The sequence below is a fragment of the Leuresthes tenuis genome, unplaced genomic scaffold, assembly GCF_036924035.1.
Source record: "Leuresthes tenuis unplaced genomic scaffold, fLeuTen1.0.hap1 SCAF_16, whole genome shotgun sequence".
Taxonomy (NCBI): domain Eukaryota; kingdom Metazoa; phylum Chordata; class Actinopteri; order Atheriniformes; family Atherinopsidae; genus Leuresthes; species Leuresthes tenuis.
Window position 1 is genome coordinate 3,369,837 of NW_027325370.1, and position 25,525 is coordinate 3,395,361.

Here is a 25,525-nt window from a genome sequence, read left to right on the forward strand (position 1 = left end):
AGCATCAATAAGCCTGGAAAACGTTACAAAGTTGATCAAGTTATCAGCTGAGGTCTGAACAACCAGTTTTTTCCCGTTTTGCACCGTCGCCTCACAGCAGGAGGGTTGCAGGTTCAATTCCCAGGCTGGGGCCTTTCTGTGTGGGAGTTCTCTCCGGGTACTCCGGCTTCCTCCCACCAACCAAAAAACATGCATGTTAGCTTAACTGGTGACTCTAAACATGTTCGTCTCTGTGATGGAGCCCAATGACCACAACCCTACGGTTGGATAAAGCAGGTATAGAAAATGGATGGATGGCTGCAAACTGCTGTGAAGATTCAGAAACTCTCTGCTCTGAATATCTGACAAATACTCCAAATGCTTTCTTACATCCGATGAGAAGCATCTACATCACACACACTATGCTGGCCTCAAGCTAGCATAAGCTGCATTTCTACCACAGGAAACTTTACCAGGAACAGGGATCTTTTCGGAGGTCCTGTCCTCTGTGAGGAGGGGAGAAGTTTCAGCCCCCATAAGAGTCCTGGGAGGGCAGTGGTATTTTTTAGATTAGGCTGAACCTTTGGTGTGGGGCTTTCAGAGCTGAATTAAAAAAAAAAATCTGTTTCTACATTTTATTTTCATACTTTCCATCTCAGTTATCTCAGGTTTAATATTCACATTAACTCATAAAAGCTGTTCACATAGTAGCTGTTTCTAAATAAAACTTTCATTTTCGGAGCTCCAGAATGAACGAGGACACAGAGGTCAGTTAATTCAGTGCAGAACTGATCAAATCGTGCGGATTGTTTCACAGAGCTTGTGTTGTGAAGCACAAAATGTAAAAAAAAAACACATTTTCACATGTTTCTACCACGAAAAGAGAGACAGCTGAGAAGAACCAGAGCATGGGTGGAACTGCAGAGCTCAGGTGAGCTCAGGAAGGAGAAACTGTGTCCAGAAAACTGTGAAATCAGAGCAGTGAGGTGTTAATCTTTGATGTGTTTGTGCTCTAAGACACAAATAAAACAGAAAACCCAACAGAAATGTGTGGCATTAATACAGCTGAAAAGAACGGTTTTACTTCAGGCTCAATATGGGAGCTGTCGGGATGGAGCAACACGCCTCCTCATCTACCCTCTACATTCGATCAAAGTGTGAATGCTAAAAAAGTCTTTTAGCTCCTGGAAAAAACTAAAAACATTTGTTTAAGTTAAGCACCTATAGGCAGCCAGCCTTTAGTAGATCTCGGTAAAATCAATACATCATCCTATAGTCTGTCTGCTTCGCATTGAGTTGGAACTGAGAAGAGAGCATCATCGCTCTGCATATCTAAACCGGTTTATAAATCTGTGTTTGGTTCTCCTATGCTTCAACAGACTGCAAAAAAACAAATAAATCAATAAGGAGCAGAATAAGTCAGAGCTGACATGAGAAATTGATTTATTAACGAGTTAACTGATGAGAGGAGAATGAATAATTGATAAATTGAGTCTGCTGACGCCAACCAATTACAGCTGAGTGTTTTCATTATTCACTTTGTTTGAAATTATTGTAAACAATCGATCAATCAGCAATTAGACAATTGATGAATAATCTGTAAGCTGCTCCGTACACATCTTTAAAAAGACAGTATAGACTCAGGGGTGATGTCTTCAGCTGACCAGTTTGTGAACAGCATCAGTGTCTGAATTACAGCCATAACTGAGTGAAACCACACCTTTCTCACCATAAACTGATGAAATCCATCTGTTACTTACTGCTGGAGCTCCATCACTTTTTAGAAAAGAATAAACTATCTTCCCAGAATCACACGCTAAACTAAGAACGATTTGTCAAGTGTCTGAGATAAGTCCCTTTGGATGCCCAGCAGCGAAAGAGCACGGAGGGCCTCGAGGCTCTCAGCGTACGGCGCTAACAGCGAGGTCAGGCTCGTCTCCTCGCTATCAGTGTGGCGAGTGTCCAGGGAAACAATGACAGGGCCGCAGTTTGTCCTGACCCCAGCTCTGATAAGCCGGCTTCCACTGACAGTCATCAATGGGCTCCGTTCTCTCACTGAGAAACTGATGTGAAGGGAAAAACACAACAAGCACACTGAGACGCATCTTAAGGTGGAAAACACAAGAAATCTTCATTCAGATCCGCTGCCCACACTGACCCACATGAACTGTGACACCTGTGAAATAAATGCAATTAAAAACACCAAAGTGTTGTTGTGTGTTGAGCTTCACGAAGCTTCTACCCCGGCTTTACCCTGCGGTTCATCTGTCTACAGGTCAGTTAAAAACACGCAGTCTTTAGAGAGAAAAACTGTAACAATCTTCGTGTTCTTCTGAGCACTTTTTACGTTTAATATTATCAAACCTGACAGGCCGGGGCGCACATCAGAAAGCATCAAATACGACCTTTAAAGCCAGTTTTATAAGCGGCCATGACTGTTAAAAACATGAAGAAAGGAAGAAAGGAAGGAAGAAAGGAAGAAAGGAAGAAAGAAAGGAAGAAAGAAAGGAAGGAAGGAAGGAAAGAAGGAAAGAAGGAAGGAAGGAAGAAAGGAAGAAAGGAAGAAAGGAAGAAAGGAAGAAAGAAAGAAAGGAAGAAAGAAAGAAAGAAAGAAAGAAAGGAAGGAAGGAAGGAAGAAAGGAAGAAAGGAAGGAAGGAAGGAAGAAAGGAAGAAAGGAAGAAAGGAAGAAAGGAAGGAAGAAAGGAAGAAAGGAAGAAAGGAAGAAAGGAAGAAAGGAAGAAAGGAAGAAAGGAAGAAAGGAAGGAAGGAAGGAAGGAAGGAAGGAAGGAAGGAAGGAAGGAAGGAAGGAAGGAAGGAAGGAAGGAAGGAAGGAAGGAAGGAAGGAAGGAAGGAAGGAAGGAAGGAAGGAAGGAAGGAAGGAAGGAAGGAAGGAAGGAAGGAAGGAAGGAAGGAAGGAAGGAAGGAAGGAAGGAAGGAAGGAAGGAAGGAAGGAAGGAAGGAAGGAAGGAAGGAAGGAAGGAAGGAAGGAAGGAAGGAAGGAAGGAAGGAAGGAAGGAAGGAAGGAAGGAAGGAAGGAAGGAAGGAAGAGAAATGAGACAATCTGCATGTAAATGTGCCGAAAAGTGGTGCAAGAAAAAGGAATGAATGAAACTTTAGCCCCTGCTTGAAATCTGCTCCTCCAGCAGGGGTCCTTGCCCTTACCCCCCCATCGTAAGTCGCTTTGGATAAAAGCCAAATGCATAAACACAGAAACAAAAAGGATTCATTTTAAACTTCCAGCCTCCACAGGAGCTCCTGCAACAGAAACTCAGACGAACTGATATCACCGAAGCCACCAGTGAAGATGTGTCCAAAAGCCACCGAATAGAACTCAGTTTGGTCGACAAAACCTCGGAGATGAGGAAAACAAATCTGGCAAATCTCGTATTTCTCCGATTGATAATGCTGTCAATAACTAAAGTATTTACTGATTGATCGGTTATCAGTACTCCGTCCCCAACCTGACGATTTAGTTGCCAGATCTCGCTCATTTTCACATCTGCTCAGCATTTTTGTGGAAAAAAAAACGCCCAATTAGGCTAAATACCAACTTTAAACAGTGCTGCACGACACAGAAACATTACATTAATACATAATATTACTGCAGCTTAGGAGAGCAGCAATATAAGTAAAGATGTCATCGATGTTCCAACCATCATAAACCTTTATTTAAGCAGGCTTTAGTGGCTTTTGACCGACTGACCACCACATATCATGTAGGTGCGTTAAATGCTGGGACAGTTGGACATCTTTGGAAGATATGCTTGTTGCTGTGTTCTCAGGAAACAACAGAATCAACACCAAAAATGCTGAATATGAAACTAAGCACATGCCAACAGGCTTATTTCTGCTTTTACAGCACAAAGTCCACTTTCCGATATCTCAAACCAGTTTGCGAGGGGCAGGAAGTGGGTCAGCTGTTCCTGTTGAACCAGGAAACATCTTGAACTGAAGTCTCTCCTCCCACTACCAAAGAAAATGAACATAACGATTGGCTTCTTAAAGCGGTACTTTTGACGTTAGCTTGTACTCGAGTTAAAACGTGCAGAAACAGAGGGATGAGTTGTTTCAAACAGCTTTCTTACGCATTCCTTCTCTCACTAAACACTATATAATGGGCAGTAAATCATTTGTTCAGTGGTGTAAACATAGCAGTAAGAGTAAAAGGATATTTTAACATGCTAAAAAATTAGCAGGTAAGAAACATCTAAGAAGACAGCTGGTAGGAATGGAATAGATTTAGCAGGCACTTATGAATTTGAGCTGATGCTGAAGGTTAATAAAAAGCCACTGAAGCTCACGCCTGATAGGATCAGATACGATAGTTGTGGCTGAGACCTACCATTTAAGACCATTTAAGACCACAAAAGATCAGGTGAAGAGGTGAAATTAGGCCCTTATCAAATGACAGCTCACTACAGCAGGATCAGCAGGAGTGCAGCTGACAAGGATACAATATCAACGTTATTTTCACCTTTTCAAGCATTAAAAAGCAGTTATCTGCACTACCTGTCTGTGAACACAACACAGAAAAGGTGTTTACAGGTAAGAGTGTGACGCGTTCTCCGTGGTAAACCGAGCTGTGTGTGAGCGTTGGACCGAGTTTTTAAAAAAGGGAACACTGCTTTAGGCCAAAATACTGGTTTTTATTTTAGCATTATGACCAAGCTCGACTCAAATAGAGCCTGGAACATTTAGCATTTTATTCCACATGGACACGTAATTCAAAAGAGGCCGAATGTTCCATAAACACAGACCAGGTGGACAGTTTTTTTAACGATAGGCACAACTCGTACTGATATTTCAGCCATTTACCAAACATCTTTGTCTCTATGAGTGGTTCTCAGCCTTCTTTCCTGAAGCTTTCTCAACTCTGGCCAGGATTTAGATGCAAGTGTGACGCTCACGACAGGCTTTGTTTTTATTGCTACAAGGTGCTGAAGGTTGATCTGAGAGCAACATGTCCTCTGATGATCCACATTTTTTGTATTTGTTTTCCACAAAATGTGTCACAATTAATCAACTGAAGGGTTCATCTTCACAGCTGATTAGTTTTACATACTCAAGGCTGGAAAAGCAGAGGTCTAATAGTCATGATTATCTGATAAGTACCCTTCAACACTGACAGAACAAGACTTAATTACTTCCAGATGCATAAATACATTGGTGTGCAAATCTGTGCAAAGTAAACGCTGCAAATAGGCTCGTGCACGTTGTCATCGGACTGTTTCATGTAGAAACCATTGTTCCAACTCTGTTCTCCAGTGTGGGCATGAAGAGGGTTCGGTGCAAAGATCCTGTTTTTACTTGTTGTCCTTTAGAGAGTCAGACGGATCAGCTGCTCGGACAGTTTAAAATGATCATTTTATTTCACAACATGCACGAGGATTTATCCACATAACAACCAGCATACCTCTGGAACAGCTGTGTCTTGTACAGGTGCAAATCTAATTTTGGCAATCCCTGCACAGTGAAAATCTTGAGCCCTTTTGGTTTTTAGAACCATATTACACATGCCAAGATATAGTAAACGGGCAAAGCACGGGTTCTGCAGCGGTCTGACGGGGGAAATAAATCCAGCTTTGGGAAGGTTTTGCTGGATTGGATCAGCCAGATTGCTGCACTGCTGTGACTGAGCCGCTTGTCACATAAAAAATTGAATGCGAAATAAGATTTTGAAACATAAAATGCAAGTAATTCTTACGAAATGAGCATCATGCTTTGCTTTTCAAATGAAGCTTTGAAAACAAAAAAAAAGACGTGTGATTTAAAACAGAATGCAGTGATCTGCAAATCTCATAAACCGATATTTCATCCCCAACAGAAGGCAGGAAACACATCAAATGAAAAATATTAGCTCATCTTGAATAGCATCAAAAGAAAAAGCCGGAGGAACATGTTGCAATCAATTTGGCAACAGGACAGTGACGTGATTGGATGTAAAAAGAGTTGGAGAGGCAGAACCTCATGGGCAGAGATTTAATATTCTTTAAGGATTTTCTTCCATTATATCCCTTTAAAGTGGGAAAAGATACCTGTTGAAACGATTGGAGGTTTTTTAAAGGCTGAACGAGCTGCCCCAGATGGTTGGTATGGGGAACAACTGGATAACACATCTGTCACATGGAGAATAAAGAGTGGATTTTAGATGTTTCCATTGCAGTGGCGGACCGGGTCACTAACAAACAATTCCACATATTCTGAGGAGTCTATAATCCAACATCCTGACTTTCCACTTCTTCACAATTTATAACTTGGATTTATAAATATGAGATTCACGCTGTATATCTCATAGGACATCAGAGGGATGTATATCTGGTTGTATGAGGCTGCTGCAGGAAACTGGTCTGAACAGGAAAACAATAAATCACCAGCATTATAGCCACAGTTCCTCTTCGGTGCACTTGAATTTACCATTTAAAAAAAACGAATGAATATAATTCCCACTGTTCGCTCAGCATTGTTCAAGCATGATTTCTTGTTTAGGAGCTTTTTACACAATGTGTGAGCTCCACCTTTATTTTCCACAACAATAAATCTAGTTTTTTCTTGCTAAATTCCTAAATATTCGTGGTTTTACAGCAAGTTAACACAGCCGATAGCTTTCAGGTGCGGCATCCACCACAGAACAGATGTTACCTATACTTCAGATTCTGACCACACAACATCCAATCAGCATCCGTCTTAACATCAATCAGCAGCTCCACTTTGTTCCCAGAGGGAGTGGAGGAGAGGGATTAGAGGGCTGTTGTGACAGGGAGCATCTGCCAAATGGTGGAACAGCTCAGAAATGAGATGGAGAGAGTGAAAGAGGATGAAGGCGGTGCAGAAACATGACAAACACAACAGGAAAAAACAATCACCTAATGGGCACGAGAAATTTCTCAACTCGCACTTTCTCCCTCATTCTCACTCTAACCTGCTAACAAACAGCCGTCAGACCACCAGGAAGTCGGATGTAAACACACACACAGCACCTTTGGCTTGTTGTTCTTTTTTATCACTTCCCCACCTTCATCTCATCCAGGAGTCGTGCCGTTGTGGAACCAGCATCTCTCTTTCTTACCAAGAAGAGGCGGGATCTGAGCGTGCTTCTGTGACTCTGTGTGTGTTTTTTTGCTCTAAGCACAGCTAAAAGGATAAAGGAGACCAGGCAAGCCTGGCCTTGCCTTTCTCACGTCATCAACATTGTCTTTACGGTCCGTCTGTGTCGGTGTTCTACTGCATCTAAAGCTCTAAAGCTCAGCGTAAAGCATGCTGCAGAGAAAACAAGCAGCAAATTAACTGATAGCTAACAGACTGACGATAGATGCATTGAACAATTCTTTTCTTTTTTACTGGAGGATACGATCTCCTTTTCTCTGAATTAAATCTACAGCAAATGATTGTTTCTTTTAATAAGATTTGACCTGTTGTTTAGTTTTGCCTGAGATAATTATAGGTTTGCAGTGTTTTTAAGGTCTTTAATGTTCTCTTATGATATAAAGAAGCAAAGTACACACAGTTGTACTGTGTGTCTGCTCATCATCCCACCTTTATTCTATACTAAATTTAGCCTCTGTTCTGGAGGAAACACACACGGTTCGAGTTATGAGCCTCAAAGGTCACGGACTCACAGTCAGTGAGACAAATACTGAACCGTATGAAGAAGACAGGAAGTGTGTAAACACACTTTCAGCATGCTGTATAGTCTGATGGGAGTGCAAACTATAAATATCAGGTTAGTGAAGCCAGTTTCTGTCCTCACTGGCAGTTCATAAAAAGCTCTGGAGCAGAGGACATGTGTCTCTGAAGTGGCCTGTTTGAGTGTGTGCTATGACCCACATCCTGTCTCCTAATACTGGGCCACTCACTCACTGCTACTGAACCTAAACCATAAACTGCAGGAGCATCAGAGCCGAACTAAGACATTAATTACAGACCTTGAAGTTGCACACCTCAGAGACATGTTGCCACCATACGGAGGGAGCTGAGAGTCTTTGAATCATAATGTTTAATGAACAACTTCAGCTCAGGAACTGACAGTTCATAAAAACATGTAATGAATACCTTTGCATTGGGTAGAGATGCACCGATCCCATATTTGGATCCGATATCGGTACCGATATGGAAGAAAATTCGAGATCGAGTATCTGTGACAATGGGCCGATCCATATCGGGCGATTATTGATTTATTTATGTCATCCAAGAGCCTTCTGCCCCCTCTGGTGGTGAAAAAACTAGTTAAATTGGGACTACCTCTGACTTCTTTTAGTTTTTTACCAAGCTAGAGAAGCTATTGTTTTGTTCAGATGCTTTTTTAATGGATATAATGGAACTATATAAAGAGCTGATTGCTATTTATTTTGAAAGTCTACCAACCAAGCTAGTGCAGCTATTGTTTTTCTCTCAATTTCAGCTTCTTTATTATTTAATATTTTGTTTTACATTGGATTTTGAATCCCTAATTGTAATATTTTTGTGGTTAAGATTGTTTTACTGGTGCACAATTACTAAATAAATTCAGTATAATATATCTTTTTTGTTTTTTAAAAGAATAGGAAAGAAATGTTTAAGTCAAGTCTGATGTTTCCTTGCACAAAATAATGATCCCAGTCTTTTCCACACAATTAAACTTACCATTTGTTGCCATAATTCTGTGCGTTTTTTCTGTATCGGCCGATAATCAACCTCAGATATCGGTATCGGAGGTGAAAAAAGCAGTACTAGTATTGGACAACACTAAGGGTTAAGAGGCTGTATGATGGGAGGTCTCTCAGCACAGAAAAAGCCTACAGAAGATGACATTTACAGAGCTGCATCACCATAAGAGCAGAAGATGTTTGTGGCCTTTTTCACAAAACTAACACATACTTTTACCTGCATTGTAACCACACAATGCTGCCACCACTCTTTATCTCGGCCAGTGTGACTAACACACAGTCTTGAGCTTGCGTTCTGCAGTGGCTTCTGCACAATGTCGATGAACAAGGATTGTAGAAGCAAAACATTTAGAGGGAGTAGCTTGAGAGAAAAGCAGATTCCATGCCATCTGGCTACTGAATCTTTTACCATGCACAAAGCTCAGCTCGCACTGTTTTGGCAGCCCGTCGGTTTTTTTTTTCTTTCGTATATCGCTTCACATAATTTGGCATTTTATCATCACAAACATTAAGCTGTGACACACTCAGGGAAATAGGAATTTGCACAAAGGTCAAGGATAAAGATAAAGATGTTTTTTGCTAATGCTAAAGACGATCTTTTACCGTTCACTGCAAAGAGGAAATAACATTTCTGCGTGAAATGAAGTTGGTCTGTGGCCCTTCCTGCTTGGCTCACATGCTGTGAGCGAAGCTGTTATCCGGGGAGCCCGACTAAATATTTCATTCATGTAGCACACTGACTGTTTGCATTGTTTCAAAGTGTCCCCAGCCTGTCAGGCACATCCACGTGTAAGAAGTCACCATCATATAGCTCTGATGTTGCAGTGTCAGCTTCACCACAGCCTTAAATCTGTAAAAGCTGATGGGATGGCAGGTTCTTTTAGTCGGTCGTCCGCTTTAACTCAAATATTGCATTATATTATATTATATATTGCATTGGATGCCATTGGTGCAGACATTCATGGTCCCCAGAGGGTGAATCCTTTTGACTTCGACCTCAGATTCTACATCTGTATCACATGTAGTGATTAACAGATGATGCATCTACAGATTGTTGACTATTTTCTGGGGACTTTCTGCATGGAACAACCTCTCATTTCTCATACTGTTCATCCTCAGCTCTTCTCTTAGCTTCATCTCCTTGTGTCGCAGTCTCTCCCGACTGGGAGCAGGGGGTAAGAAGCAGAGACGCAAAGAAAGAGGTGTCAAGGCAACGGACATTTAACGAAGCAAGACACCGCCGCATCTGTCCTGTCATTTTAAACCAACATCACTTAAGTTTGCTGCAAAGCAGCACAATCTATTCAATTATGTAGCCTACCAGTGAATTTACTATTATTTGCCCTGTGAACATTAACTGTGTTGATGTCAGCTTATACATCTAATTTGAATTAAATCTATATGTTATCAATGTGACTCCTTTTTATACATCATGCACCTCAAAGGCTTGAGCCAACGATTTCTGGGTCACAAGCTGGAGGTCAGACACAAAATAGAGCAATAAGAGCTCATTGCTTCACAGTTCAACAACACGTATGTTAGATTATAACTTCTTCTTGGAGTTAGCTCTGTGATAAAGTCTCACCCTGTATCTGATGCTCAAACACTCCACAGCATTCCCAGAATAACAAAGGTTTAGCTAATGCACTAACATCAGAGCATGGATTGTTAGCATGGAGTGTTAGCATGGAGTGTTAGCATGGATTGTTAGCATGGATTGTTAGCATGGAGTGTTAGCATGGATTGTTAGCATGGAGTGTTAGCATGGATTGTTAGCATGGAGTGTTAGCATGGATTGTTAGCATGGATTGTTAGCATGGATTGTTAGCATGGAGTGTTAGCATGGATTGTTAGCATGGAGTGTTAGCATGGATTGTTAGCATGGAGTGTTAGCATGGATTGTTAGCATGGAGTGTTAGCATGGATTGTTAGCATGGATTGTTAGCATGGATTGTTTATCCATCCATCAGTCCATGCTCTGTACTTCCTTTACCCAGCTCTGAGTCACAGGTGGCTGGAGCCTATCCCAGCTGCCATCGGGCCAGATGTGAGGCACACCTCAGAAGGCTGCCAGTTAGTCACAGAGCAAAGACGGAGACAGACACTTGCACTGATACCTACAGGAAATCAGATCTTTGGACTGTACAAAGAAAGCCGAGCAGCAGGAGAAAGGCCACACAGACGTGGGAGAAACTAACATCAACAGGTGACAAAAACACGTTGCTCTTCACCTACTGTTCTTTGTCACTCAAGCAATTTGTCGCAGTTTGGACAGAGTTGTCCCCCCCAACCCTGGACTGCGTTATTTTACATGAATTAACAACCCGTTACTCATAGGTGCAAGAAAATGTGTGGGAAAATTTCAAAAGATTCAAAAATTTTGTTCTTTTTCTTGATAATTTTTCTCTCTCTTAAGAACTTTAGATCAACTTTTACTATGAATAGTGAAGTTTTCTTTTTACGTTGTGTAATACGTTACTGTCATTCTGAAATAACGACTCAATCCGTGAAAGAAACTAATTTTCAGTTAAAACATCAGCTGAGTGGTTTGTTAAAGGATGTTGCTTCTACTGCTTTTGTACAGACAATGTGTTTATTCAGAGTTGAAATAGTGACATCTGATGATTTTTCAGGGCACCGATGCAACATAAGCAACATGTGATGTTAAAGGCAGTTTGAAAAGTCCTCAGCAGGAAGGATTGAAGTGATATTATGATGTTACAAAAAAAGGCAGCTGCACACTGTTGGGTTAGGGTTAGGGTCCACTGCAGGGCTCACTGTGCAACAAGATGTCTGATCTTTGCAGGGAGGATCCCAGCTGAGCCATGCAGGCTGTCACTATAAGAGAAACATAGATTCTAAGCATCATGAACATAGAGAGTTTAACGAGCTGAAGAACTGAAGAATGGTTGCCCTGTTGATTACCGTCTCTATTAATATGTCCACTAGTTTGTTGCTCACTAAGGAGTTGTTAGTCCTCCTCCATTTCCTTCCAACTCTATTAGTGCAGTCATGGTATGAGATGAAGCAACCGTTATACAGACAAGGCTTCTGCTGCCACAGCTCAACCAAATCTGCTTCTTCTTTTAATTCCATGGGATACATTTCCATCATGATCAATGCTTCACTCTCTGCTGCATTCCTCCAGGTTGATTCGGAGACGTCGGTCATGATCATCGTGACTTTCTGATAATGTCAGAAATTCATCTCCAGTTATCTTTGCTCACAAGACAAAGGCATTCTCCAAACCTCTCATGCTGTTTGATATAAAAGTATGATTCTAACATAACCCAACTATCGACTATAGCTACAGTTGGGTTCTGCTCCTTATCTGAGGGTAATTATCCTTGGATATATGGCGGTGAATGAATGGAATCACTGGCACAAAGCATGTCATACTCCGGTACGATAGGTGGCGCTGTCCCCATTTCAGCTATCGCTAATAGAGCCACTTCCTGTTGACGTCTTCACCACCAACAGCAACAAACTCAGGCATTCAGAAAGATGGCGAATGCAGAGCGAGATGAAGCTGCGTCCCTCTCCATCTGTGATGAGCTGGTTATGGCACAGACGATGCACAACGGCGCATTCTCCATCGTTGTGTTTCTTTCTTTCTGAAGACAACAACAGTAATATCGTCTCCTTCCACTTCCGGGTGACGATCGCGGGAAAAAAATCTGGAGCATGCGCAGAACCCGTCTCCAGGCACGTTCTGTGGGCTTTTGGGTCGAGTTATCTCAGGGTCTTAATTCGATCGCGAGTAACCCGATCCGAGCCGTTTTTTTTGTCAGATTAAGCTTGTTACATGAGCTCAATAACTCAATATTATTGTAATTTAATCCGATCCGATGGCCCGCATGTAACCGCACTGACTGACTGTTTAGATTCAATGAGAGGGATGGAAGGATAGCAGCCAGGAAGAAAGCCTGAAACAATAAATGATGGCACATTGAATGACAATAACCCCCCCTGCCAGCAACAGTCTCCCCCTCAGCATCTGCTCTTGGGAAAACTTTCTGATCCTCCTAAATTTCCACCTAAACTAATTGGCACTAGCAATAGATACACTCATATAATTAGGCTGTACAAATACTTACTGTCAACTCTAACCTCCACTATATGCCTAACGCCATTAGAACTACTCCTGAAATCAAGCTTTGATTTTGTTGAGTCCAGGACAGTTACTGGTTTACTACTTAGTGTCCAAATGACAAGTCCTAAATGAAAACATGTAAATTCGATTTCATATTATTCAGCTCAGGCAATGCTGCCAAGTGTGAAATTAACTCATGTTATCAACTCAAGAAGAGTAATGTGGAAACATCTTATTCTATAGATCTGTGTGCAAAAACTACAATTTTACACATAGGAATGCGCTGTCCCCACATTTAAAAGGCAAAAAAGCTCCACACGCATCTGCCATCTGTTTTAACCTGTTAGATTTTTCTGTCTACATTTGATGCTTCTGCTTCTCACTGCTCAGATAAACTCAAAGATGCCAGACTCAGCCTCTTTGGCCTCTCTGCTGTTGTGGTGCTCTGACGTCACCTGGGACCACAACCCAAGCATCTCTTCAGCTACAGTCGTGTGACCCTCAGATCTCTCTTGTTCTGACATCATCATCAGAAACACAGCAGCAGTTAGAGCTGGTTTTAGGTGTTTAAAGACAGCACCAACACCACAGTAAACTCAAATTCAGGTGAAAAACACAATAGGCAGTGGGCTGACATCTGATACTCTCGATCGCCTTCCTGCTGTTGATGGTCTGGGGAGCTTCCACTCATTGTCTAACACAGACATCCACACGCTCGTAGGCACATGCACGCTGGTTCAGCCAAACATCTGCTGTTTTTAACCCCCACTGTTTGTGAGTGCGAGCATGGCAGGGGGTGGTGCACACAAGAACAAGAACTGACCTGAGAGCGAGATTTGCCTAATGGTGGGACTGTATTTCATGCAGGGAAATGGTTGCTTTCTAATGCAAAACAAAGCTTTAGCTAATAATGAAAATATCGGGAGGATTGTGCAGCATTTAGGATGTGAATAAAGCTTCATATTCCTAAAAAAAACACAAAAACGCCCCTTCTGAGAGATTTCAAACTGTACGCCTGCAGTACAAATAGGGACTTGTTTCTACATTAAACACACACAAGCTTTGTGTTGACGGGGAAGTGTGTGTTGTGGAAACAAGGACTGAAAGGTGGCGTTAGAAGAAATTACGTGCATATCTTTAGCAGACGGAGCAGAGGAGGGGGAGAGGGAGCAAACAGTCACAGAGGGAGTTAGCATAGAACTCTCTTGGGCTCCTAAGCCAATTACTGGAGCTGCATTGAGTGAAGCAGCACTTTAAGGCCTCATCTACACAAGTAGTCCCTTAATACACTGTTCAGTGGGAGCGCCTCAACCACAAGCTGCATAGATGGCCCCTTGTCAGAGGGACAAATCATTTCAGAGATGCTAATATGACTAAAGCAGAATATTACAAAATATGTTCGGTTTTTTTTTCTATTTAAAGCTTCAGGAAGCTCTAAACACAGTTAAATTCAAATTACTGAAGGATTCGTTCCAGGATGAGTCATGCTTCAAAGTTTGAGGCCCAAAAAAGAAAAAATGCCAAATGGAGACTGTGGAGGAATCTTATTTTTTATCATCTCTTTACCAGATTCGAACATTTTATTGATTAGCTACGTTTCAATGACCACCATGTTAAGCTTGAGTAAAACAATCAGAATGGTTTCAGTCCTCTTAAGTATCAGAAGTGCACATTTTATCCCTCATCTGGCTGATTTCTAAAGATGGATGCTGGTTTAATTCCATATTTTGCAATCTTTACAGTATTTTCTTCAGGGAATGTCCTTAGATGTTGAAAAGAAATGGAGATAAAATACGATTTACACAGATTAATGATATTTCTCACAGATTTGAGATCTTTCAATTCTTGGATTTATTTGTTAAACACCTTAGTTTAACAAATAAATCCAAGAATTGAAAGATCTCAAATCATTTCCATGGCTATACTTAAAGGTAAAAGGGTGGCATTCTGTAACAAAGAGCCTGTTTCAACGTATTCTTCCAAAAAAAGAGCAGGTTCCTCACTGGGATTCTTTGAATAAAAGGAATATGGAGTTGCCCATTAAGAAGGAGAAGGACAGGGGGAGAGAGAAGCCAGACACACAATACTGCTGCTGCTGCTCAACACAACGGGCCATTCTTTCAGCTCGCGCCACAACACTCCTCACAGCTGAGTCCAGCCGCTATTCTCCTGCTGTTTCCCCTGCTCCCTCCCCATTTCTCCCTTTCAACATGGGGCTGAGGGCTGAGGGTGGGGGAGATTGAAAATGAATAGTGGCAAAGCACATACGATTTGAAGCATCATTAACAGGGAATCTCTTACAAAGACACAAAAGACGGGAAGGCTTTTTGTTTTTCCTCCCACAAGAAACGGGTCTTTTATTGGAGAAAGTCCAAAACAGAGAAAGAGGAAAAGAGCTTTCATTGAGAGGGGAGCAGCAGAGCTAGTGCACGAGGAAGGGTGACTCAAGGAGTTAAATGAAGGGAAGATGGAGAGAAAAAAAACGAGGGGAAAGATGTTGCAGCAGGAGCCAGTGACAGGGGAAAATGTCAGCAGGCGAGTGTGTCAACAGATCAGTGTTTAAATTCAGCCAAGCACCGTCTCCCACAGACCAACATGCATTAGTGTGCACGTCATCAAAGATGCACAGCACAGAACATCACTACCTATCAATATCACACCACAAATCTGCATAGGCACTAATTCCCAGTGTCTCCACCTGCCTTTAATTCTGCCTCTGTGTATCCGTCTGTTCTCCCCACCCACATCTCTTTCAATCTAATCCCGGAAGCCAGGGCATCACTCCCAGGAGAAGTGTATGTCATAGAATTACCTCTACACTGCCAGTGCTGCTGCTGCTGGTGCCTCTGCTCCTCTCTCCGCTGCAAGTTATTCCACAGAAATATTCAAAAAGATAAATCCGAGCGGGCTAAATTCTGCTCTCCCTTCTGCATCCAAAGAATCCATGGACCATCCAGCTGTCTGTGAGTGAGTGCTAGCTCCCTGCTTGCAAGCTCATTCAGGCAGGCGGCTAGTAGGCAGCTGCCGTTTTTCTTCAAAGCTCCACAAGCAGAGCAAATTAGAGGTCCAGCCCAGCTTAGAGGCTAAGCCAATGTGAGCTATTCACACTTCAGTTCCTGTCTGAGGCCAATGGCTGCAGCCCCACAGCTCCCTGCATACTCCCGCCCACTGCCTCCCTCCCACTCTCTTTCTCTTCTTCTTCTATGCCTCTCTCTTCATCCCTTCCCCTGCTTTCTTAGTCATAAATATAGACTCTTGACATTGCCGTACACATGGTCCCTTGTGATAAACAACAACCTTCACGCAGGTTTCTTAATTGAGAGAACCTTTCTGGGGGTGAAAGCTGGGTTATAGAGTGGTGGAGAGGGAAAGCATGGCAGGTAGAGGTAGAAGATCCTATCCTATAATGGGAAAAGACCAGAGAGCTGGGACTTGAATAGGACCTTGGGAGATTAACAACTCATTGAATCAGCAAAGGAAAGCTTGTACCTGGAAGTAGAAGCCAGAGCCTGCAGGAACATGGAGTGCTGTCCGGGGGAATCTGACCAAAAACCAAGGAGCTGCCCTGAATGGAAGGGTTCAAATGGTAGAGTCCAAGTCCCACATGGTCACTCTCCCAGTAATAAAAGCAGATAAACTAACTGCAATAGCTTTGCTGGAGCCAATCAATAAAAGTATGGAGAGTAAGAGAAAACCAAGACCGTTGGAATCTGACTAATACTCTATTTGGAGCCGTTGCTTTTCACTATGGTAAACAAATTATATAATGATACCATTTCTAAATTATGTCAAGCTGCCAATATCAGCTGATATCGGCCCACCAACCCCCCAAATATCAATGTCTACCGCTTTTCTAACTAAAACATGCCATGGTGGCTCTGATGCTCCGTTTTCTGACGTTTTTAAATGTTTACTGGTACCAAATTAGGTTTAAATCTCCTCCAATGCAAGCAATTAGCTGTCACTGTCTGCCCTGGAAAACCACAACAAATGAGAAAAAGATCTTCTTTGTAGACAAACAGTGAATCTACAGGCGGCAGATTAGCTGGCGAGGCTCTTTATGAAGGTATTAGACTGTACCAGACGGCACCTTCACGGCTTACTGTGTTTCTTTTCTCTGTTGCAAAGTTGGGTCATTTACCATCGTTTTTATTAGAAGGAAAAAGCGGGAGAGTTTTCACTGGTTCCTGATCTTTAACTCCAGCTTTAGATTCAATGTACGAGTAAGAAAGCCCGACCAAGAAGTTGAATTATTCTTCCTGGAACTACCTTTTCATTTACAGCTTGCAAAGTGACCAGATGCAGATGATAAATTGTTAGATTTCCATGACGTCCAAGTATGTAAATCAGTGAACTGCTCTAATGGACGTATAAAGGCCTGATTTTAAAAGACTCTTTATCACCACGAGGAACTTTGTGAACACGAAATTCAGTACAGAAAATTCTAGCATAACTAAAAAGATGCCTTTTTAGTGCTTGGAGGCATTGTGACGAGCTAGAATGAAGATTAGCTGGTCACCGCAGCAAATTCCCATCCAAATCATCACAAGACACTCACACAAGATGAGTCTTCATGATCACAACAGAGAGTCTTTGTCCAGAACACTGCATTCCCTCGCCCTCACAGAGAGGGTTCTCCTCATTTTTTGTGTGAAAATGAACAGTGAGAAAAACTGACACCCACTTAAAACAACTCTCCTGAGCTCAGTCCCGTGTGACAGGCTGAACACCCTGTTTGGCTGAAGTGTCAGTCTGGTCTGAGCATGCAGAGGCTGCAGTCTGATGGCTTTAACTTGACCCGAGTGACTGGGGTGATCCCGTCAACAATCTTTCCATCCATGAGAATAAAAGCGTATTAGCAAGAAGCAAAGCACGAACGACTGGGATGCACTTGGCAGGATTTTACACCAACAGTATTGTGAGCTACACTTTAAATCAGGATGTCATCAGGACTGATTGAGTTGATTTACAGGAACCAGGCTGAGGGTACAGCTTGTCCTAAACTTGCACAAACAGATGAGAAGGCCGTGGTGTTGTTAGGGTATCTTCTGGATAATTTAGCATTAGATGACTTTGAAATGGGCCATCAACAAAACAACAGCCTCCATGTCTCACTGATGAGAAAATGCACAGTTTGCTTGGCCTGTATCTGGCTTGTGGTTAATAGTAATGGTGACAAATGATTCCTGTCTGTAAAATGTGACAAATATACCAGAGAAAACACCTCTCACACACACACACACAGTCCGTGTAAACACACACAGTCACATAGAGAGTCTGCACCTGCCTTCCTGCATCATTACTATGCAAAAACCCATATTTGCTTAGCCTCCTCAATAAGCTCAGAAGCCATCGTTTTTCCTTCCCTCGTCTCTTACAGAGAACCGTGTGTTAACACGGCACATATTTGGTCACATGAACTAGATATGAGCGGTGCGCATGTGAAAAGCAGGCAAACAGAAGCTGGGGCCCACTCATCCGTTACAAGAATGAATGGCCATCATTAGCATGAGGCTCCCCGGCAGCACCCTGCAATGCAGCGACACACACAATGGCGAGTGCCACGCTTCCCCCTGCCGTTCCCCCAGAGAAGCCCTTTTGTTTGAGCAGCATCTGGACCTGACCTCCATGCATTCAAGGCTGATGAGCCCCCTCTCTGTTCCCTCTCAGCCCCTCATACCTTCTCCTTTTCTCTCCCATCCTAACCTCCTCTTAAAAACCTGCTCTGCCTCCACAGCTGCCCCCCTTCTCCATCTCCTCCGCTTTCCTTTCCTATACCCTGTCTGCTCTCCACACACAGATACCACCCCCCCCCCCCCCCCCCTCTTCTAGCTGAGTAGAGCAGCCATGTCTTGCTTCTTGAAAAGAAAGTCTGTATGTTACTGGGCCTTATACAAAGCCTGCAGGGTGAATCAGAAAAGCAAAGAGGAAAAAGCACCAGGGCTACTGGCCATCTGTCCCACTGGGTTGGACGTGCCTGCTCCAAGTGAACCTGCCCCCCTCTTTCCCTCACATAATTCCCACCCCTACCCCCACCTTCCCTGATTCCCTTAGCCTATATACACAGCATCAACCACACACACACTCTCTACTATGTCTACATCACAGGCTTTGGTGGATGATGGTGAGCGTAGAAAACAAGAAGGAGAGAAAAAGAAGAGAATAAGGAGCTGCCACTTGCCTGGATGCAGACCGAGCCTGGAGCCGGCAGATCAACCAGTAATCCCTTTCTTTGTGTTAGCGGCAAACAGAGAAATTTGTCTCCCACAATGACTTCCCCGAGATCGGCAATGGAGTGGAAAACAAGGAAGCGAGGGAGTGAAAGACAGCCAGGAGGGGAGGGAGGACGAGAGAAAGAGAGAGAAAGAAGGGGAGGAGATGGAGGGTGAGAGCAGCAGAGGCAGGGAGACAGCGCGAGTGACAGAGAGAGACGGAGGACAGCCACCGCCAAGCCACAGGGACGCTGACACTCGCTGGAGGATTTGAAGTGAAGAAGAGAGGAGAGCGACAGAGGGAGGGAGGGAGAGATCAGGTGGGGGAGGGAGGATTGGTTCACTTTGAGGCTCAAACGTTGGGATAACGCCGTGACAACCCTCATCCGCAAGCAACAGCTGTAGACGTGAGAGAGAAACGAATCCCACGAGAGAGCGACTTCTCTATCAATTGTGACATTTGCTGCTCGTGATAACAATGGCCATCTGTAGCAGCGGGGCAAGGGGGGGTGTTTTTCCTATAAACACACATTCACACACACACACCTCCATTAAAAAGAGCAAAAAAAACACCTCAGCCAGAGGTGGAGGGAAAGGCACCTGTTCGAGTCAGGGAATGAACTCAGGAGTGGGGGAGGAGACGCAGACAAAGGAAGCACAGGCCTGCGAAGTGTGGCTTTTATTTGACTGCTTTTGTCATCCTGTCTTGTCATGCTAAGAAAATATTTGCATGTGTGTGCGAGCGAGACAATAAAAAGGAGGTGGCAGCGATTGCAGGTCACCGAGAAAGGCCGAGGAGGAGGGAAAGAAAACAGTGAGAGAGGATGGATAAACAGTGTAAATGCTCCAGCATTACTCTGACCAGTATTGTCTTGTAACACACTTTTGCCATAAAAGAAATCAAAACACACAGAAATTAATATTAAGCCTCACACAGGCTTAGCCTGGAGAAAAACAGATCCTAAAAGCAGCGTCAATGTGAAGTTTTCAGGCCTTAAAATGCTTTCACTTCGTTTTTTCTTATCAATCTATTCGCACTGCGAAAGTAAATAAACATGTAACTGGTTGTCATGACCTGAGTCCTTCAGCATCCTTCTTCCATTTGTAGTCCTTCCAATGCTTCTACAGCTTAACTCGTACCACGTGTGAAACAACAAGTCTTAGAAAGGATGCAGGAACGTTTCTGCACTACTGAAAGTGCAGAAAAAGCACGTTTCTGCACTACTGAAAGTGCAGAAAAAGCACGGCGGCCTCCATCTTTTTCTAATGGAAGCAGTTTGGATGGTCCACGACGGCTTGTTGGGAGTTTGTCAAAAGAAACTGGGACCATGAGATGTTTGAGTTACGTTTGACGAAAAGCTATGAGGTACAAATGAAACTATTCATCACTGAAGCAAAGATTTACACCCTTGGAACGTGTGAGTATAAGTAAGAAAAGTAGTGAATGATTGAGCAACACACTGAGTCTTTTCACTGGAAAAATAAAGCCAGCTTTGTCTCACTTGTTTAACAATGCAGTCCACTCTGTGGCCACTCATTGACACTTAATTTAGAGACAATGGAGCCTCTAAGTTGGTGATACGACCAGTAAAAAAAAAAAAAAATCGATTGATCTAGTGAATTAGACAACATGGCTCTACAACACTTTAAATTAAAGATGGATTTCAGCAGCCATTTACTGAGAGTATCAATACTCTCTGAAGTGTTTCAGTGTGTAACCTCTATCTGTAAAGCAGCACATACAGGGAGTATATTCTATCCATCTGGACTTTTGGAGAGTTTTAAAATGACATAAAATCAAATTACTCACAGACACCTGATAACTAAAGTGATGCTAAAGTGACAGACTTCTCCCTGGGCTCTGGCTGCAGTATCAACCCTCTTTAACGCTGCCTATTCAAAGCAGAACGCCGTGCTTTTGTTGCATTTATCCATCCTGGCTGTATGGCGTCAGAACATGTGTGGAAGCAACAGCTGGCAACTGTCATCACTCAGTGATACCGGCACGCTTTCTGAAAGCATAAACTGATGCTGATTACCTCTGTTTTGACAGCACGATTGACTGAAAACAAGAAACTGCAGCACAGCCGTGAAGTCCTTTTTTTGCACCTTTTCAGTGCGTCAGACTCTTTGTTAGCAAGATTAGACAAAAAGGAACTGATTTGCATAAAAATGTTACCAGAAGTGGGTCGAATTTAAGGTGATTAACGTTTGATGTTCAGCCTTGGCAAATATGTGCTGTTTCAGACAGTTTGTGCCATGTGATGACATCATCAGGTGATATTTTCAGGTTGTTTCATGCAAAACCAACAACATCTGCAAAGGCCCAAGGTTAACTGAGTGTTCGGGACTATTTATACTAACATAAGCCCACAAATTATAGCACCTAGCACCAGCTTTAGCATTGTCACTGCAATGCAGCGACACACACAAGTGATGTTTAGTGCAAATTTACAGCAGTGGAAGATGCCCTCTCTGAGCGCCTTTGCTAACAAAGTAGCTGCGGTATTCAAGTTTTGCTCATCATCAACAGCTTTACGGTGTTATGGAGACGTTCTGCATTATTGGTCAAACTAAGTCGTTCACAGCTCTAACGCAGCGCTGGAAAATACATCCAAAGCAGTAAATAAATCCTTTAGGAACCTGCAAACGTATAGAGAAATAAACAAATTAAGCAATGCAAATGAAATCCTTGGAAGAGTGAAGCACACCAATGAGATTCTTTAAAAAAGGTGCTTCAGTAAAGCAGCCAGAGAAATCGTTCCTCACCACTTCACAATGACCCAAAGATTGTAATCCAGCCCTTGATGGCCTTGTTCACCTCATTCATAATAAAGCATGTAGCATTCTCTCTCATGGATTTGACCATCCCCACCTCTTTCTACAGGTACAGTTGCAACAAACTCTAAAATCTGTGAAAAAACATGTTTTTTCATTTCAAGGGGAACTGGAGATCCATATAACGGAGTGAACGGGGCTTAGAGGATGCAGCCTCTAAATAAGGCATCATCTGTCTTTATTTCACCAATACTTTAAGAAGAATGAATGAATGAACGTGACGCTTCGATCTTTTGGCAACAATAACCGTCTTTACAACCCTTCTGACCACTTAAATATTATAAATATTGTTTGAAACAGAGGGTAAATAAAACAAAGATTGTCTGTTTTAATGATCTTTCGAGTTAGAAAGAGAGACAAACAACACTTTCAGTCCTTTAAATCATCTGATGTGTGCCCAGGCTGTCTTAAACAATATCCCTTTGAAATACATTTAGCTTTTTTATTTCATGTTCAGTATTCATGTCAGCCTGGTAGTTTGCCTTCTGCACGCAACAGCCTCTCCATCATACTGTGACCTTTGCAATAGCCTGACATCTATTTTCAATATATCAGAACATCATAATCCCAGGCAGGGCACCGTGAGAGGCTCAGAGAGGCGGATTTATCAGTCACATGGCTGAGTACAAGAGAAGCAGAGATTGAAAGTGAAAAAGCCTGGACTAAGAAAGAAAACAAGGAAAACAAGCATTCTTCTAGAAGCTTCTTAAGGTCCAATGCAAACACATGCAAACCGACGCACGAGTCCCATTTCAAAGGAGGAAGTGGTGTTTGAACCAATGAGGATCACTTTATTAGGTTGGGTAGATGGTGCCTTTGTGTCTTCATAGTTGTGGAAACACACTTAAATAAATATTCTTGAATGATCCTCACATGCTGCCTTATTGAAACAATTAAAGCTTCAAGTCTTGTGGCCCTAACAAAGCAAAACACTTTGCCAACACAGCTCAGAATGAGCTGAGCAGAACTGCACTGGGTCACCCAGCTGCAGGTCCAACTGTTTGTGATGTAACAGAGTCCAGCTGTGGAGTCTGGCCCTGTGTGGGGGGGGGGTTGGCTTGGCTTGGATTCCACTTTTTATAAATTTCACAACTGTGTGCGACAGCTGCAAAAATTGTGCTCGAGCAAAGTCAACACCGGAGTGGTTTTATTGGGCAGAAATAACAAAAACTCCAGCGGTGGTGTTTGAAAAATGTGCATTTTTCATTTAATTTATCAGAAGAAGAGCTGCTTTAGATTATGAAAGATGAATAAAGCGGGACAGGATGCGTTTATGGGTGAGTGAAAGGAAAGAATTATACGAAAAAGAGATTAAACAATCCAAAAAATGGAAATCAATGGAAAGTGTCATCAGATGCTAATGTTTTTACTCACAAGGCACAGCATGACGATATAGATTGGCTCGGATAGTCTTCTGCAGCTGGTGGTCAGATGATGACTTCTGAAACCTTAAGCTCAGGAAGCGCTTCAGGTCCTTATTGAGCTTGTGACCTGGAAAATGCAGACAGACAAAAACAGCTCAAGTAAAGCAACCTTGACATGAAAAGAAAAGGTCATTTAACCAACTGCCACATCATTTCCTCTTTAACCTATCTTACCTGAAAAGAAAAGATCTTTAAATCAGATTTCTACATAAATCTAATGCACCGATGGATGGGAGATGCAATGCAAATTCAATAAAAAGAGATGCAACGATAGGACGCTTAATTTAACGGGAGGTTTTGGTAATTGTTTAAAAGTGTCCCCGATTGGCTGGAATTCTCAAGCAGACTCATCATCCGTCCAATCAGGCGAGCCGATCCTGCTGGTGGAATTTGAAAAGAGCCCCGGCACTCACAATGGGGCCAGATGGTCAGAGCTCGCTCTCACGCCAGGGTCTCATTTAGGACCATTTAATGATCTCCAAATATATCATGTGAGTCTGGGAGAGCTGGCAAGCAGGTCTTGGGGGAGGTACCATGGCCTCCAGCCGATGAGTCTCGCCTGGCCTTGTGCTTTGGGATGGCAGGGTATGCTAAGTGTGCTAACTGGAGGGTTAAAGTTTAGAGATTTGTAATATATCTCATCAAAGGCTCGGCAGGAAAGTGGACTGGATAGTTTAGTGGTATGATTGCCACCTTTCATGTGGGAGATCTGGGTTTAAATCCCCTGCATGAAAGGTACTGTCTCCATTAGGGGTCCTTAGGCAAGACCCCCTTCCCCTACATGTAAGTTGCTTTGGATAAAAGGGTCTAAATGCAGTAAATACCCACACTTTCACTACCTGTGAGGTAGGTAAATATCTACAAAATGGACCTAAGAAGGAGGCAGGAAGCTAAAAAATGAATAAATACAGAAATAAAACAGACAGGAAACACTAAAAGCAGGCCAGGAACATAAGTGAGAAACTGAAAAGACCTTTTGAAGCAGCTGAGAATCGATGACATCATGAACTATGACCTCACCCCCCCGCCCCCTCCATAGATGTAAATACTGAAGCAACACAAATGGTGCGAGGCACCAGTTTGAAAGTCTAAAAAACAAAAGCATGTCAGATTTACAGCTAAAGCAGCACATATATCTAAATCAAACCAGCTAATAAACAGCATTAGGATGTGAGGTGAGATTCAGGCCGAACGCAGCTATGATAAATATTATTCCTGCCTCTGGTCTGTGGTGTTTTCTTCCCAGAAGTGGAGACACTCGTTGGTATTCTAGTTTGCTGTTTTTTTTCCGTCCGTCTACACACACACACACACACACACACACACTCACACAGCCGACTGTGTAATTCAGTGCAAGCAAAGCACAGTCAGGTAATTGTTACCTAGCAACCAGCCAGTGCTGACGACCATCATTACAGTCCCTGCTAGGCAAGCAAAAGTCAGATTGTAAAAGGAAAAAACAGATCCAACAGCACACACACTCTCTCTCTAACACACACACACACACATGCACATAAATAAACGCTCTTTCAGCTGGGGCCTCCGCTGCTGCTCCATACACACCACACCTCTTCAGAGCTAAAATATGCTACGCATACGTTGCCGTTTGTGCCCGTCATCTTGTCAGTTTTGCTGGCTCAGGCTGTTTCCCTGCCATAGGGACTCTTGTCAGGAACTACCCCTTCCTGCGGATACTTACAGTTTAGCAGGGGGTGGGCTGCTCAGGTGTCATGCCCTATCAATGAGGAAGTCATCAAATATTTAATACTTATGAGTATCAAAGCTGTGTGGATCAGATATGACAATCCCCCCGTGGTGGCGCATGTGTATGTGTGTGTTTTCATAAAACAAATTAAAATGAGTCCAGGTACCACACGTTTCCACTCCAGTAAAATAAAACAAGCCAATATTTACAGAAGTTACAGACGAAATATGAAATAAAACCTTTTTTCTTGACCTATTTAACATGATTTCCCTGCAGCATGTGACAAAACACAAAAAAGAGGCTTTATGCTGGTAACAAAAAGAACCAGACGAGAAAACTGGAGATCTTATCTCAGCTTACAACAGCGCTACTGGCTCCCACTGATCCTTCAGCAATACACAAAGCCAACTGTTCAATTCACCAAGTGTTTTGAATGGCAATTCTCACCCAGCTGTGCACTCATGTGTACAATAAGAGCGAAGAATACGTATTCAAAATAAACCAGACATTCTTACCGTATCAGCAGACATCTGCACGTCTGCTGATAAGCTTTTTGTCTGTAGAGACATAATTCATATTCAATTCTATTTAGATTCTTATGTTTCATGTGGAAAATGAAACACTGAGTGGT

At 42.7% G+C, this 25,525-nt stretch overlaps 1 protein-coding gene across 5 annotated transcripts in view; it reads right to left on the minus strand.

Annotated features, from left to right (window-relative positions):
• The window catches only part of LOC140272371 (membrane-associated guanylate kinase, WW and PDZ domain-containing protein 1-like), a 99,454-nt gene that overhangs the window by 45,729 nt on the left and 28,200 nt on the right, over positions 1-25,525 (minus strand). For all 5 annotated transcript variants that reach the window (XM_072367793.1, XM_072367792.1, XM_072367791.1 and 2 more), the window contains exon 2: positions 23,140-23,256. In XM_072367793.1, coding sequence (XP_072223894.1) covers positions 23,140-23,256 — 117 coding nt within the window. The remainder of the gene's footprint in view (positions 1-23,139; positions 23,257-25,525) is intronic.